The 15275-nt window shown below is 36.2% G+C and overlaps 1 protein-coding gene across 1 annotated transcript; it reads right to left on the reverse strand.

Annotated features, from left to right (window-relative positions):
• Positions 1-5321: 5321 nt before the first annotated feature.
• LOC145014364 (membrane protein insertion efficiency factor) lies at positions 5322-7179 on the reverse strand. The gene is made up of 5 exons (XM_078972740.1): positions 6986-7179; positions 6621-6696; positions 6037-6096; positions 5810-5950; positions 5322-5715 (listed from the first exon to the last, which is right to left on the reverse strand). Exons 1-5 carry the CDS (start codon positions 7121-7123, stop codon positions 5657-5659), a joined length of 474 nt encoding a protein of 157 aa, XP_078828866.1. The 5' UTR covers positions 7124-7179; the 3' UTR covers positions 5322-5656.
• Positions 7180-15275: the final 8096 nt, after the last annotated feature.

Below are 15275 nucleotides of genomic sequence, written 5' to 3' on the forward strand. Positions count from 1 at the left end.
TTGTTGATTTTATATAATCTAAATGACCGATTTGAATATATATATATATATATATATATATATATATATATATATATATATATATATATATATATATATATATATATATATATAGAGAGAGAGAGAGAAAGAGAGAGATTTAAATTTTTCTAGCAACTATTATGTTTTTAAATGCACCAATGAGAATTCAAGAAATGATAAATAATTATATAAATCATTTAAGATTATTTTGGACCTTTTATACTTTTAATTAATGGGTCATTTAATTGAATTCCTACAATTTAAAAAATAAAATAAATATATTTGATCTAGTCTCTCTCTTATATCCTCTCTTATATCAGACGACGCTTATTCTTTTTCACATACAGGTAGGTCGACAAAAGGACTCAAGTGAGTCGGAGATGTAGTTTGTTTCTGACGTAAGCACATAATTGATCGGAAGAAGGTCTAATGTTCCTAGTTTTTCACAGAGACCAAGTAATCTTCGAGTCTTCACTTTCCCCGAACTCAAATCGGCCACCAATGGCTTCAACCGATCAACAAAGATCGGCGAATGTGGTTTCGGATGTGTCTACATCAGCGCCATTAAATCCGATCAAGACCCGACTAAAAATGTTTGTGTCGCCGTTAAACAGCTCGGCCGACGAGGGTTACATGTAAGCTTTTAAGAACTTCCGATCGAGTTTCTTTATGTGATTTTGGTATTTGATTTTGGTTTCGAATTTGGGATTTTGATTTGACAGGAGCATAAGGAGTGAGTCACAGAGGTGAATGTTCTTGGGATTTGTGAAATTAATCGGGTATTTGTAACGACCCGAAATTTAAGACCAAAAATTTCTTTTAATAAATCATTACTTAAAGTAAAGTTATCATTCCAAAACATAATATGAGTATAAGTTTTCAAAACACATGTTCATTATCAAAGTAAACATTCACATGCTGTCTAATCTATGGTGTGTGCCATGCGATCACCCCGAGCTCTTCCCTCCGCTACCGGAAGTACCTGAAACCAAAACTGAAAATCGTAAGCACGAAGCTTAGTGAGTTTCCCACCCTACCACATACCATGCATAACCACATATTGCACATACTGGGCCACACCCGCTACCTTGGGCCTCGCCCGCTACAATGGCCCCGCCGCTCCAGGCCCCGCCTGGCTTCGAGCCCCGCTCGGATACAGATCTGTTTTACTTAGGCCCCGCCTGTTACAGGGCCTTGCCCGCCAACAATTAATATCACATAAACATATCACAACACATAACTAACCACATACAACTGGTTCTATCCTAAGGCCTCGCCTATCCTAGGCCTCGCCTATGTACTGCTACCGATGAGTCATGGAACCCTATCCACGCTACTAGTGGTAGTGAGATACGGGCCCAGCCCACCCTCAATCCTTCCCTAACTTGGGCCTTGCCCCTGTTATGCGACTATTGAGATGTGGAACCCCATCCACACTCTGCTATTGGTGAGATACGGGACCTCGCCCACACTCACCTCCCTACCAGGCACATACATGTATCACACAGACAACAAGTATAAACTATCATATAAACAAATCTTTGGGCACCTGCCCGCTATTACTGGACCTCGTCCTGAAAATCATACTAGCATACTGTGCCTAGGGCTAACCCCCGGGTCCTCTACTCATAACTACATGGGCCAACGTTGTGGCCTTAAACCCATTCACACAAAGGAAAAACTCACATGCACTGGCTGAACTTGCTGATGATCTCACTAGTTGCTGCCCGACAAGTCACGGAACTCCTGCTCCCCTTGCTCCCCGAACTACCAATATCAATGCAACACTGAGTCTAACTGATCCCCGAAAGACAACCAAGTCAACCCTGGTCAAGGTCAAAGTCCAGGTCAAAGCCAACCTTCCAGGTCAACCCTACTCGCCGAGTTCAAAATGATCAGATTCCTTCCATTCGCGACTCGACTCGCCGAGTCTGCCGATTTCTGAGTCCTGACCTGTCCAACTCACCGAGTCTCCACCCGACTCACTGATTCGAGTCTCAACTCGAAGGGTTTGGGGTTTCGCGACCTGACTCGTCGAGTCCAAGAACAGACTCGCCGAGTACAAGGCAATCTTCATATGACTCAACGAGTTGTTCATCCCACTCGTCGAGTTTCTCCACAACTTCATGCTACTCGCCGAGTCCCTTCAGTTCTCCTTACATGCAGAGGACTTTTGAGTCATGCATGGACTCCAAACTGTAGATCTACCCTTCCCAAGCCTATTCCTCACGTAAAGTTTCAAACTTTACGTGTAAAGAAGGAGATCTAGGCAAAATATGCCATAAACTAGGGTTTAAGGCCAAGGGGCTTCAAAATCGACTCAATGGCTGATACTTTATGCTTCTCCAGACCATAACACACTTGGATCTGAAGTAGCAACTCCATATCCGGCTTCTAACCCATAAGGGTGGCTAATCATGGCTTAAAAGCCCCAAAACTCACAACCAAAATTGATCTAAGGGAAGGAAATGACTTAATACCTTCAATACTTCAGAAAGGTTCCACAAACTCCAGATCTGAAGCAAATCCTTGAAGCTTCACTGATTCCCCTCCTTCTTCTTCCTTCAAATCACCCAAAAATGGCTTGGAAGCTTGAATGCACAACAACGGAGGCTCTAAGGAACCCTAATGGAGAGAATAAGGAGCTTAAATAGCACCCAAAGTCCTAGACTTAAGGTTTTCCTCGCACAGACCAGACTCGTCGAGTCACCTTGGCCGACTCGCCGAGTCGGTCGCTTACTCCTCGACCCGGATCCCGCTCGGACTCGCCGAGTCCCTCCTTGGACTCGTCGAGTCAACCCTTAAAATCAGGGCTTTCTTTCCTTTCATGGCCTTTAAAACTTTGGGTGTTATAGTATTGTGCAGAAGATGATGAAGGAGGTATTCAAAGGCTTCTGGTTTACGAATATATGCCGAATGGAAGTGTCGAGGATCATTTATGTGCTAAGAATGAAGCAACTCTTTCATGGAGTATGAGACTTAAAGTAGCTCAAGATGCTGCTTGTGGGTTGACTTGTTTACACGAGGAAATGGGCTTTCAGGTATTTTTACCATTTCTATCTTCTTTCATATGAAGGGTAGTTTCTTTTTTACCTAATGTGTATACGAGGAAATGGGCTTTTAGATATTTTCTAGTGCTTCTTAAGTGTTTTTTCTCATGTAATACCATTTTGACAAAATATGATATCAAGAACACATATTTTATGTAATACTTATATTCTCACATAATGGACAAGTTCATTCTAATACTTTTTATGATTAACAAATCAATGCTCACCATTTTGCTTGTTTTATGGTAATGACTAACAAGTGTTTGTTGAAATGCTAAAAAAATCAAAGAATCTAACCATGTGGTATGAATTCTGTCAAAATTTCTAGAAACACATGTTTATTTTATATTTACATTCTCATAGAATGAACAAGTTTTTGTATTATAATATGGAAAAGAAAGTAATCATGGCGAACGGTAGTGTAATCTAGCATAATGTATTTTATGTATAAACATTCTAAAGCATAGACTGCATAAATTCATAGAATGTCTTTAAGAATGTATGTGAACAACAAGAATATTTGTTTAACTGGTAATCAGCTAGAATAAATTAAAAGTCTTTAATGTCTAACACATTCTATTAGAATTTATAGTTTTATTATTTTAGAATATACTAAAAGTTTTAATATTTTTTTAAAGTTGATTATGTTTTCTTTGTGGATATAGATTTTGACGAGGCTGAGATTGATGTGGAAAAAGAAGAAAACATAGAGAACAAGAGTATTCTAGCAGAATGTATTTAGCAGAATGTATTCAGTGAGAATGTATAAAGTGTTTTTGTTAGATTTTTGATGTTTTTATTTTTATTTTTATTTTTTATCCATTCTTAGTTTTAATCTTTAAGAATAAATGTAATTTTTAAACCATTATTAATCATTTTTTTTTTTTTCAGAATGAATGTAATAATTGTGTAGTCTTATTCTTTACGAATTAATGTAATTAGTGATTCTTAAAAAATAAAATCTGTATTCTTTATAAAATATTATTCTTGATAATATGTTGTATAATTCTTTAAGCATGTAAATTATAAAAAATATATTGAATGAACCATATTCTGGAAGAATAAAATCGAAAATATATTTACTAGTTTATTTGACTCTCTGTCATTCCGACATAATAAATTTGGTTAGTAATAGAAATTATAATAGAATTAAATTTGAATTAATTTAAAAAATTTAGATTTAGAAAAGGAAATTAATTATCCCTTAAAATCCGGAAAATTTCTTTTTTAATGTAGGTTAATTTACCAAAACACATTTCTGTTGAAATTTGTGTGATTATATGGCACATGTTACCCTATTGTAATATCATAAACCCTCAAATGACCATTAATTTTATTCATCCATTGGTCCAGAATTATACTTACGGGTACACAATAGATGTAAGAAACAAAATAAACAAAATAACACTACTTTATGATCAGGATTGATAGGAAAATCCTAGGTTTAGATGATAATTAATGAATTTTAATGTGTAAGATTGCATTAGATGAGCATTAATTAATAATCATTATCATTGATATAAATTAATTAAACAAGACTCTCATAATACGAACTTAACACTAATTGTTTAGATAGTTAACTACATGATCATTGTGTTAATAATTATTAGGATTAATTAATCGGACCGAAATAACTAATTATGATAGGAATCAGTAAATAACAAACTTAATCTATTGCACTTTTAAGACAATCAGCCATAATCCAGAGAAGGAATTAGAAATCTAAGTGAGAGCATTTTAAATATGTTGATTTCATCTAGTTTTTAATTTTTTTTATTGCAAATCATACCATATTTCATAGTGTTCGATACATGGTCTTACCTCAGTTATAATATTACATGATTAAATATACTAGCTAGTGTATATAACTATCCGGTTGTGACAAAATCATTTTATAAATTTAAAATCTTATTATTTTATACATAGTAAATCACACATCAATATGTCAAGCCATATTAGTTGCAAACATCGGTTTTGATACCATGTAAGATATATGTGGAATCTTATATTAACTCTTCAAAAGAGTTCTTATGGAGAGAAGGAAAACTCCAATATATATAGAGATATATATGGCTTTATCAAACCAATATGAGATACATATAGTAGTAGTCTAGTAGATTGGATTTTATTCAATAGTTTAGATAAATATATCTAAACCTTTATTTCGGATGTTGAATAACCAACTTTAAGTTTTTGAAACTCCAACTTGTTTGGTAGCTTTTTGGTTATTTAAGTGTCTTTTCTACCAAATACTATTAAACTATTTTTTCTACCAATTACATTGATAAACTTCTGTCAGATCCTTTCATAAATTTGATACAGAAAGTCGTCTCTCTTAATTTTGGATGTGAGACACTCTCTCTGATTTAATTTTGTCCTGTAATGTTAAAATCACTGATAGCATACTCCAGGGCTACATAGGGGACCATGCCACCCTTTATCACATAGAGGCACTTATTTCCCCTATTTACCTTAATTCCAATCCCACAACTGTTCAAGTATTTGAACTTTGTTAAGGATTCTAACTTTATAAACAATTTAAATCTTGGAGGCCTTTCTTTGATTTTACCACCACACAGTGGATTTCATTGTTCTGGTGGGCTTGGCTCATCAAACCATCTTGGAGGATCAAATCCTGATCCACCTAAAAAAAATTAAAAAAAATAATAATAATAAGAAGAAAAAGTATGCATTTGATAAATCATCCAGAAATAGATACAAAACAAAAAGATAAATACCTAGGGGATTGCAGCGACAGAGGCGCCAGGCTGTCAAGATGGAGCCTTTAGCAACACCATACTTCTTGTAAGCAATCATGGAGTACTCACTACAAGTTGGAACGTATCGACAGCTCTTTGGCATTAATGGTGAAATTTCCCCTGAGATAACCACAAAACATGTTACTAATACTAACATGACATGACACATCATCTTGGACTGTGTTTTGTGTGCATTGGAGACTCACTTTTGTAAAACCTTAGCATAGACAATGCCACTTTGACTCCTAAGTCTTCACTGTTGTCACCTATAATATAAGAACTCACAAAGTCAATATTATTTTCGCAACATAGGAAGTTAGGAACAAACTGAAGCTGATTAGTATTTAGTGAAACTGTTTCAATTAGTGAGCAACATCAACAAGATATACAAAGATTCGTAAAAATAGATAAAAGAAATACAAAATTTCACAACAATGGAACAGATATGAAAGTTGAGTGGTTAAACTTTATTAGAGTGCATGACTACAAGTCAAATGTCTAAAAGACAATTCACCAATCACAGCATAGATAAAACGTAAAAGCCAATATCATCAATAATTCACAAGATAACAAGTAAATGGGCAACTTTCACATCAAAGTTTCAAACAGGGAAAAAGGTCAAAATCAGTTTGGATCACCCAAAATGGAAATTGTTGAGCTTTTAGTAGATTAGTTTCCAGTTTGGTGGACTTGGTACAAATTTATTACATCTCTATCTTTGTAGCGTTTGTCATAAGCTTTGATTGATCACAAACTTTTCATTACGGGATAATGTACAAAAAGATCTCACCTTGCTTACTGCTCTCGTCGGATTCTTTTCCCAATTCATTAACAATTGGAACATGCAAGCAGCAGCTACGAGATCTCTTCAATATGCGAAATATATGAGTGAATATGAGTCACAAATACAATATGGAATTTCGGTGATAAAATTTGGGGGAATGTAAGGCAGCCAAAGTACCCTCCTTATAAATCGTAATTTTAATCAATAAAGTGTAAAATTTTCCGAATAATTCATCCTTTTTTTTTTTTTGTTTGTTTATGAATTCTGGACTTATCCATGATGAACCCCCAAATATGAATCACCAAATTTCCGCAACTAGAAAAGATGAATACAGAAAATTGAAGAGGCGGTGATATTGGTAGGCATGGTACCGAAGGGGAACGGATTGAGAACCAGGGTGGAGAACGTCGCGCTATATGGTGGATGGGGAATTTGTGACGGACTGTGTAATTAGGGTTTACGGTGGGAGTGGAAGAGGAAAGAACGTTAGGGGACCAAACGAGCGCCATTTTTTACTACTACGAAACTACGAAAGTACGAAGTCTTGATGCTCACTAGTCACACCACTCATAGGTAAGAAGAGTAAGTTACGTATATCGTCCTTTTCGATCCTCTTATTTTTCCACTCAGACCATTTTTTACACCTTTTCAAGATTTCATTGATTTAAGGGGTTGAATGAAATGGAAGGATGTAAAACGATAGATAAGGTTAAATGTGTTCTTTGACTTCTTTTTTTTTTTCAAAAAAAAAAAAAATTAAGAGACATTAGAGAATGGAAAGGAGGGAAAGCAAAATAGATAGTCTGTTTCATGTCTTTTAGCAAATTGGGAAAAAGGCTTAAACTGTTTATGTTTTTTCTAAATTAAAAACACAATTAATTATTTAATTATTTATATTTATCTTTCATTTTCTTGGATTCCATTCTATTTATTCTCCTTCCATCCCTTATATTCATTATAAAAAAAAAAAAAAAAAAAAAAAAAACTCAAGAACAAGGCCTTAGGCCAAAGGTTCTACTCCCCTCACTCTTCTTGTTTTAACCTGTAAAACTAATGTCATGTGTGAGAAATATTATAATATACAAATGTCAAAACAATGGAAAGAAAGAAGAAGAAAAAAGAAAATGTTAGTTTGCGTTTAGTTACGGAAAAACAATTTTTATTTTCCGTTTTTTGTTTTCCCTTTTTAATTTTCGTTTTCCGTTTTCATTTTTCATTGAAAAATTTAGTAAACGCATTTAGTTAAACTTATTCATTTTTCATTTTCAGTTTTAGAAAATTAGAAAACGTGTTTAGATGTGTATTTTTCTATCGGTTTTCATTTTTAAAAAACGGTAGCGGTGGTAGGGAGTGGGTGGTGGTGGTGACGGTAGCGGGTCGGCGGCGCCTCGGCGGTAGTGGTAATGACAGGCGATGGTGGTGGCGGCGACAATTGTGTCAGTGATGGTGATGGTGGTGGCAGCGGTGGTGGTGGTGGTGATGGTAGGTCGGTGATTATCGTGGTGGTGTTGGGTGGGTGGGGGTGCGAGTGTGTGTTTGTGGGGGTAGGTGTAGGTTTGTGTGTGTGTGGGTGTGTGTGTGTCTGTAAGGATGGGGGTAGGGGTAGGTGTGGGTTTGTGTGTGTGTATGGGTGGGTATGTATGTGTGGGTTTGTGTGTGTATGGGTGGGTATGTATGTGTGGGTTGGTGTGTGTGTGTGTGTGTTTGTGGGTTGGTGTGTGTGTGCGGGTGGGTGGGTGTGGGGTGGGTATGTATGTGTGTGTGTTTGTGGAGGTGTGTGTGTGTGGATGGGTATGCATGTGTATGTGTGTGTGTGGGGGGGGGGGTGTGGTGTGTGTGGGGGGGGGGGGGAGGGGGGTTTGTGTGTGTGTGTGTGCGGGTGGGTGGGTGTGTGTGCGAGTGGGTATGTATGTGTGTGTGTTTGTAGGTGGGTGTGTATGTGTGGGTGGGTATGTATATGTATGTGTGTGGGTTGGTGCATGTGTGCGGGTGTGTGTGTGGGGGGGTGGGTATGTATGTGTATGTGTGTGGGTTAGTGTGTGTGTGTGTGTGTGTGGGTCGGTGTATTCGTGTGTGTGTGTGTATGTGGGTGGGTGTGTGTGGGTGGGTATGTATGTGTGTGTGGGTTGGGGTGTGTGTTTGTGTGTGAGTGGGTATGTATGTATGTGTGTGTGTGCGGGTGTGTGTGTGTGGGGGTGGGTATGTATGTGTGTGTGTAGGTGGGGGTAGATAGAGGTAGATGGGGTGGAGTGAATATATGTTTATAGAAAAATTTTGGACAAAATTACATAAATGGTCCTCATGGTTGATGTAACGCCCGGGTTTCAGGGCTAAGCATTTTTGTCAATGTAATAGTCTCGGTCAACCATTGTAATTCTTTTTGAAGTAATAAAGATGAAATATTTGAGTATTTTGTGAATTATGTGAATTTATATGCTTATTATTTAATTATAAAGATATAATTAATAAAGAATAAAAATAAACGTCAAAATTAAATTGCGATATAAGCCTGATATATTTACATAAAGTTGTAGAGTACGTTCCCGCCTACGCGTGGATATAAAGAACGTCGAAAATGGAGTTTGTAACACCCCAAAGTTTGGAAAGCCAAGAAAAGAAAGAAAACCTCAAGTTTAGGGGAGACTCGGCAAGTCCATGGAGGGACTCGGCGAGTCCGAGCGGGATCCGGGTTGTGGTGAAAGCGACCGACTCGGCGAGTCGGCCAGGGAGACTCAGCGAGTTGGGTCTGAACGGGGAAAACCCTAAACCCGGGAACTTGGAGCCTATTTAAGTGTCTCATTCTCCTTCCTAGGGTTCATTTATTGCCTCTCTACCCCAGAACATCAAACCCTAGCCGCCATTTCCGTTTTTGGAGCTAGATCTTGCCTTGTAGAATGCATTACGCTTGGAGGAGGAAGAAAGACCTTGGAGGTGCAAGAAGGGATTGTAGATCTGGATTGTGGAGTCATTTCAGACCAAGTGGAGGTAATAAGTTGTTGCTTGGACTCTCTTTTTCATCTAGATCTACTCTTATGTGTGGGTTTTGGCCATTGTTGGTATGATATGTAACCAATTCGAGTTGGAGGTTCAGATCTGAGGTTGCTACCTCAGATCCATGTTGGTTTTGGTCTAGAATCCCCTAAAGTATCAGCCTTTGATATGTTGAAGAAGCATGTTTGCCATAAACCCGAATTTAGTGTGTTTTGAGCTTAGATCTCTCAATCTACACGTAAAGTTTGCCACTTTACGTGGGGAATAGGCCCTAGAAGTATGGATCTAGGAGTTGGAAGTTCAGTTTGGCTCGAAAAGCCACTGCATGGATTGAGGAATGGATAGACTCGGCGAGTCCTTCGAGTGGACTCGGCGAGTAGCTTGAAGGTGAAGAGGAACTCGACGAGTAGGATGAACAACTCGTCGAGTCGGATGAAGATAGTCATGGCCTCGGCGAGTTAGATGAACAAATCGACGAGTTGGTTGAAGATTGTCTAGGACTCGGCGAGTCTGTTCTTGGACTCGGCGAGTCAGATCGCGAAACCCTAAACCCTTCGAGTCAAGACCCGAATCAGTGAGTCGGGTGGTGACTCAGCGAGTTGGACAGAACAGGACTTGGACCTAGTTGGACTCGGCGAGTCATGGATTGACTCGGCGAGTCGAGTCGCGAACAAGAAAGACTCAGGGCATATGAACCCGGCGAGTCAGTAGATAGACTCGGCGAGTAGGGTTGACCCGGAAGGTTGACTTTGACCAGGATTTTGACCTTGACCAGATTTGACCTAGTAACCTTTGGAGGTCAGTTGGACTAAGTGTCATATTGATATTGGTAGCTTGAGGAGCTAGTGGAGCAGCAGTCGAAGTCAGAAGTCAGGTAGCAGTCAAGGATTAGCAGCAGCAGTTCAGCAGCATCAGGTGAGTTTCCTTCCAGTAGGGACGGGTCTAAGGCCACAATGCCGGCCCGTTCAGTTAGCAGTAGTTTCCGGACTTTGGTCCGATGCAGTAGCTAGTATGTTTGATGCCTTCGTGGCTCAGACAGGATTTGTATGTTATGTTTTATGTGTTAAGTGTTATGTGTTCCGGGCTACGGCCCGATGTAGTATGCAGTATATGTGTTCATGCTAGATGATGTGTTATGCTATGCCATGTTCAGTCAGTCAGTTCCGGACTTCGGTCCGATGCAGGGGACAAGGTCCCAGTAGGTTCCGGACTTCGGTCTGATGCAGTTAGTTCCGGACTTCGGTCCGATGCAGATAGTTCCGGACTTCGGTCCGATGCAGTTAGTTCCGGACTTGGGTCCGATGCAGTTAGTTCCGGACTTCGGTTCGATGCAGTTAGTTCCGGACTTCGGTCCGATGCAGGGGACAAGGTCCCAGTCAGTTCCGGACTTCGGTCCGATGCAGTTTCCGGGTTTCGGCCCGATGCAGTGGGCCAGGCCCAATATGTGTTTATATGATAATGTATGGTATGTGGTAGTTTGGGGGAGCTCACTAAGCTTCGTGCTTACAGTTTCAGTTTTGGTTTCAGGTACTTCCGCAAGCAAAGGGAAGAGCTCGGGGTGATAGCATCGCACACACCACAGCTTAGCTTTTATCCTGGGGATGGTTTTAGTTGTCTTGATTTGATATAGTATGATACAGTTTTTCCGCACAGTATTTTATTATGATTTGGGATACATCGCGTATGTTTTTATGTTATGATACTCAGTTTATGGTTTTGATTACATTGAAAAACAAAATTTTTGGGTCGTTTCATCGTGATTTTTGGGTCGTTACAGAGTTCGTATGCAAAAGATACGACAGTTTTAAGAAAATCAAACAGTAAAACACTGCTTTTCTTTAATATATTTAAATTCGTGAATAGGCCCCGTACCTTGGTTAATTACCAATATACCCTCCAAATATTAATTATATTAATATTTCCTTAGGATACTAAATTTTCTCGGAGATTCATATTCACGGAAATACTATCCGACCTTCTCGCATCCATTCCAGAACACTAATCGTCTATCGAACGTTAAGGTGAGTGCATAGTTACTTTCAGCTTACACATAGATATGAAATATTTAATATAAATTACGTGCTATGTGTGCATATTATCTTAATACTTGCTATCTATGCTGGATGAACGTTTTATACATGTTTTCAAAGATTTAACTGTATATGTATTTTATATCTACAAAATGTATTGGGTAAAACATGGGTAGATGTAATAGTTGTTGTGTGACAAAATAAAATAATGAGAGGCCTCGTTATAGATGTTATTGATGATCCAGTCATCTAGCGGAGTATAGATGACGACCACGGACTATTCTAGACAGTCTTGTGGAACACTAGCAGGCTCGCAACCTGTAGGTGTTTATTTGAACTGTGTGTTTATTTGAACTATGTGCTCACCAGATGTACTCCATCCCCCACATGGTTGCCTATTAGGATATTTATTGCTGAGGAATCCCCTTAGCAGCAGTGTCCGTCCTGATGATGATCCTTAGGCTAGGTCCCTTATGATAGGTGTTTAGGGACGTAAAGTGAGGATAACGGGAACGGGTAATCGGGTTATTGTTGATTGATGAAATTAATAAACTTATTTATTGTGGGTTGAAAACCCTATGTGCTCACCAGGCTCCCAAGCATGACCCACTCAGTTTTTATGTATTACAGGTAGTGGCGCATGAGCATAGGTGTGATGTTTTGGACGAGGGATTACGGATATAGGCCTGTAGATATTAAATAATGTAGTAAAGCTTATACTGTACTGTTTATACTTTTGATCTGTACGAACATGACATCCCGAGTCTTTTAATGAAATACATTTCTATGGAAATGCTTTTGATAAATCTTTATCATATTATTTTTTTGGGACAAATTCCGCAACCCTTTTATTAAAAGATAACTCTGATTTTGAAATAAAGTATAAACTAAACCGGTCTTTTCTGGCCGTGATTTTGGGGATGTCACAGTTGACAAAATCGACCAATTATGGTCCTTATGACGAATTCTTTACACAGATGATCCTTGTGGTTTCAAAATCTTGCAAAGACGGTCCTTTTGACTAACGGCGTTAACTTTTTCAGTTAAGTCGTATGTGAAATGACTTATTTGCCCTTCATGCATAAGGATGCTTTATGTAATATGTTTCTACCACAGGGACCATTTATGTAATTTTCTCTATTATTTATTATTTTTTTTTATCTTTTTTAATTATATATTTAAGTATTTAGATTTTTTAAATTTATTGTTTAATGTATATATATATATATATATATATATATATATATATATATATATATATATATATATATATATATATATATATATATATATATATATATATATAAATAACATTTTTTAACGTTTTGCTCAAATTATTTTTTCTAATCTTTTTGATATTTTCTTCAAGTAAATTTATTAATGTTTTCTATTTTGACGTTTTATTCGAATATTATTTATTTATTTATTTATTTATTTGACTTTATGTTCGAATACATTTTTCAACATATAATATGTTTATATTTGTTAAAGGATTTCACGGCTATTGTAATTATAATTCGTAACTTAATTCACTTTCAATTATGTTTTCATTTTTTTCTTTTATCAGGTTATATAATTATTACTTTTTAATTCAAATATTTAACTATATAAGGATGCATAATTATTATTTTTGTAAACTAATTTATTAACATTTTTTATAAAAAAGTGTAAAATGTTTGTTAAACGTGAATATGATTAATATAGATTAGGTAGACATAGGCTACGTTGAGACCGCCTCATAACGTAGTGTTGTAAAAAATTACAATTAGGTCTGTTTAAACTCAGATTAATCCCTAAACGCTACCTGACCAATTAGAAACCCTTGCGTTGTGATTTTTTACAACACTGCTAAAAACAAAACAAAAAAAATAACTCGAAATAATTACATTTAAATCTAATGTGAAATGACCTGGTCGTTTTCGGCAAGTTGTGAGGCGGTCTCAGCTTAGCCTATGTCTACCTAATATATATTAATCATATTCACGTTTAACATACATTTTACACTTTTTTATAAAAAAATGTTAATAAATTAGTTTACAAAAATAATAATTATACAACGTTATATAGTTGAAAAATGTATTCGAACATAACATCAAAAAAATAAATAAATAATATTCGAATGAAACGTCAAAATAAAAAACATTAATAAATTTACTTGAAGAAAATATCAAAAAGATTAGAAAAAATAATTTGAGCAAAACGTTAAAAAATGTTAGCATATATATATATATATATATATATATATATATATATATATATATATATATATATATATATATATATATATATTAAACAATAAATTTAAACAAATCTAAATCCTTAAATATATAATTAAAATAAATAAAAAAATAATAAATAATAGAGAAAATTACATAAATGGTCCCTATGGTAGAAACACATTACATAAAGCGTCCTTATGCATGAAGGGCAAATATGTCATTTCACATAAAACTTAACTGAAAAAGTTAACGCTGTTAGTCAAAAAGACCGTCTTTGTAAGATTTTGAAACCACAGGGACCATCTGTGTAAAGAATTCGTCATAAGAACCATAATTGGTCGATTTTGTCAACCATGAGGACCATTTATGTAATTTTGTCAAAATTTTGGAATTAGAAAAATATGGAAAACAATGATTATCAGTTTTCCAAAATTTTCCAACTTCTTTGTAATTTTAGAAAACGGAAAATTTAAAAAAATAGACGAACTAAATGCGTTTTCAAAATTCTCATTTTTCTTGGAAATTTTTTCCAGAAAACGGTCCATTTTTCCGTAACTAAACGCACCTTATTGTTTTGGTTTCAATTCTCGCAGAAGAGGTTCCTGGATTCATTAAACTGGATGGTGTGATGTTGTCCTACTTCCCCGCAATGCCACATTATCCCACCGTAGGGAGGAGCATGGGTGCTCCTTAATATTCTTGTTACTATTTTCCTCTATATGAAGTGTAAAATGATTGTTATTTTTAACTATGTAATTGTTGTTTTTATTTTTTATAATAATATTAATGAAATAGCTTCACCCCACATCCTACTCCTTTATCCCTTTTCCCATGTTAGGCCAACTTCAACCATAATATTAAAAAAAACACTAAACTTGTGTAATTCTAATACTAAATATTTTTTCTCTTCCAACCACTCACTAAAAACTCTTGCTAAAACATATATTTAATGTTTTTATCAATAAAATAACAATTTCATTTTTATTTAATTATGAAATATTTGTTATTTTTGTTTTTCTACAAACCCACCTCATCTCGTCGTTTCTTGAAACCATATACTACATCCATGGTTTACTTGAAACTATCAAACTCTACATTTTAATTGTTTCACCTTTCCAATTCCCATTCCATACTTCATCGTGTTCACCTCAATAACCAATATGTTTCTTGAAATCCATTTTGAACTCCATATTTTCAGACAAACAGTATGTATAGGAGGCAAAAAAAAAAAAAAAAAAACACGATTGGGAGAATTAAAAAAAACAAAAAAAACGAAACAACTAGTAGTTAGGGTCGCCGGATATAAAAAGAAAGATGGACACGATGAAGGAGGCAAGAAAACACACACGCCATCATCTTAATTTCCCCATGATAGAACAGATCGAAAACGAAGAGTGGAAGTCTTGAAACCATTCTTTTTT

The sequence above is a fragment of the Lactuca saligna genome, chromosome 9 (assembly GCF_052625555.1).
Source record: "Lactuca saligna cultivar CGN05327 chromosome 9, ASM5262555v1, whole genome shotgun sequence".
NCBI classification, from domain to species: Eukaryota; Viridiplantae; Streptophyta; class Magnoliopsida; order Asterales; family Asteraceae; genus Lactuca; species Lactuca saligna.

Coding starts and splice junctions, on each gene's coding strand:
- LOC145014364 (XM_078972740.1), bottom strand. CDS start 7,123: ATGGCGCTCGTTTGGTCCCCTAACGTTCTTTCCTCTTCCACTCCCACC. Junction 6,097..6,620: donor CGACGAGAGCAGTAAGCAAG/GTGAGATCTTTT, acceptor CTTATATTATAG/GTGACAACAGTGAAGACTTA. Junction 5,716..5,809: donor CTGTCGCTGCAATCCCCTAG/GTATTTATCTTT, acceptor AATTTTTTTTAG/GTGGATCAGGATTTGATCCT.